The following is a 1,644-nucleotide window of genomic DNA, read 5'->3' as shown; positions in this document are numbered from 1 at the left end:
ATTTTTTAAATTTGTGATTTACAGGTAAATACATTTAAAAATAAACACAAAACGGAAGATATTTTGCTGTGTATAAAAGAATAATGTGTTTTTTTATTAAGATGGATTATATTATAAAGAATAAATATTGTTATTTGTCTTTATTTCATTTCTTTTTATGTAGATAAACACATGAATAGTTCACCTGCATTCTTCACTACAGGAAGCATCAGAATGATACCACAGACTCCAATAGTCTTAGACACCAATGACTATTCAGAAACATTGGGGAAATCACAGCAGATATTTAAAGAAAATGATGAATTGTCAGTAACTGGACAGCAATCATTATGTACAGAGAGTAATTTAGTCATCAAACAAAAGGATAATATTTATGACTTATCTAGTGAAATGATTATCCCTGAGGATAAACCACAAACATTTACTGAGTTTTCAAAAAATGTTAACGAAGAGAAAAGTCTACAGTCTAACCAAATGACTCATACAAAGGAGAAACCTTTCAAATGCACTAAATGTGAGAAAAGCTTTACTTGTAATTCACATCTAGACTACCACAAAATGCACACAGGTAAGAAGTCAATCACATGTACTGAGTGTGGAAAAAGTTTTACACAAATGACAAAACGTATAGCTCATGAAAGGACCCACACAGGGGAGAAACCATTTAGCTGTACAGAGTGTGAAAAATGTTTTACACAAATAAGTAATCTGAAAAAGCATGAAAGGATTCACACAGGGGAAAAGCCTTTCACATGTACAGAGTGTGGAAAAAGGTTTACACAAATAAGTAATCTGAAAAAGCATGAAAGGATTCACACAGGAGAAAAGCCGTTCACATGTACAGAGTGTGGAAAATGTTTTACAGTAAAGAGTCATCTGAAATATCATGAAATTAGTCACACAGGAGAAAAGCCTTTCACATGTACAGAGTGTGGGAAATGTTTTACACATAAGAGTCATCTGAATAGTCATGAAAGGAGTCACACAGGGGAAAAGCCGTTCACATGCACAGAGTGTGGAAAATGTTGTACACATATAAGTAATCTGAGAAAACATGAAAGGAGTCACACAGGAGAAAAGCCTTTCACATGTACAGAGTGTGGAATAAGTTTTACACAAATAAATAATCTGAAAACTCATGAAAGGATTCACACAGGAGAAAAGCCTTTCACATGTACAGAGTGTGGGAAATGTTTTGCACAAAAGAGTAATCTGAAAAGTCATGAAAGGATTCACACAGGAGAAAAGCCTTTCACATGTACAGAGTGTGGGAAATGTTTTACAGTGAAGAGTAGTCTGAAAACTCATGAAAGGAGTCACAAGGGAAGAAACCTTTCACATGTTTAGAAAGTGGAAAAAAAGGTTTTTATTGAAATCAGGTATCACAAAACACCAAATATTTACACACAAATAAACTTTATATACACAGTGTACAACCTTTTTACAATTATCCTAAAGAGGACAAACTCTCTAAATAGAAGCATCACAAATGATCTTATTGTAAATAATACTTTCTAAATCCCAGTTATAAAAGCCCCAGATTGGAAGTGCTCTCCTGCTGTCTTTTATTCCTTTTATATATGTTCACCTCAGTTTCTCTCATATCAATGTGATAGAATACAAACACCACACAAGAATATACAG

At 33.3% G+C, this 1,644-nt stretch overlaps 1 protein-coding gene across 1 annotated transcript; it reads left to right on the top strand.

Annotated features, from left to right (window-relative positions):
* Positions 1 to 558: 558 nt before the first annotated feature.
* On the top strand, positions 559 to 1,248 carry LOC128661266 (gastrula zinc finger protein XlCGF7.1-like; the record flags this gene model as incomplete). Its single annotated transcript, XM_053715540.1, has 1 exon — positions 559 to 1,248. A coding segment is annotated over exon 1 (690 nt), but the record flags the coding sequence as incomplete, so codon positions are not given.
* Positions 1,249 to 1,644: the final 396 nt, after the last annotated feature.

This window comes from Bombina bombina, chromosome 5, assembly GCF_027579735.1.
Source record: "Bombina bombina isolate aBomBom1 chromosome 5, aBomBom1.pri, whole genome shotgun sequence".
Lineage (NCBI taxonomy): Eukaryota > Metazoa > Chordata > Amphibia > Anura > Bombinatoridae > Bombina > Bombina bombina.
This window is presented reverse-complemented; position numbering and strand designations above follow the sequence as displayed.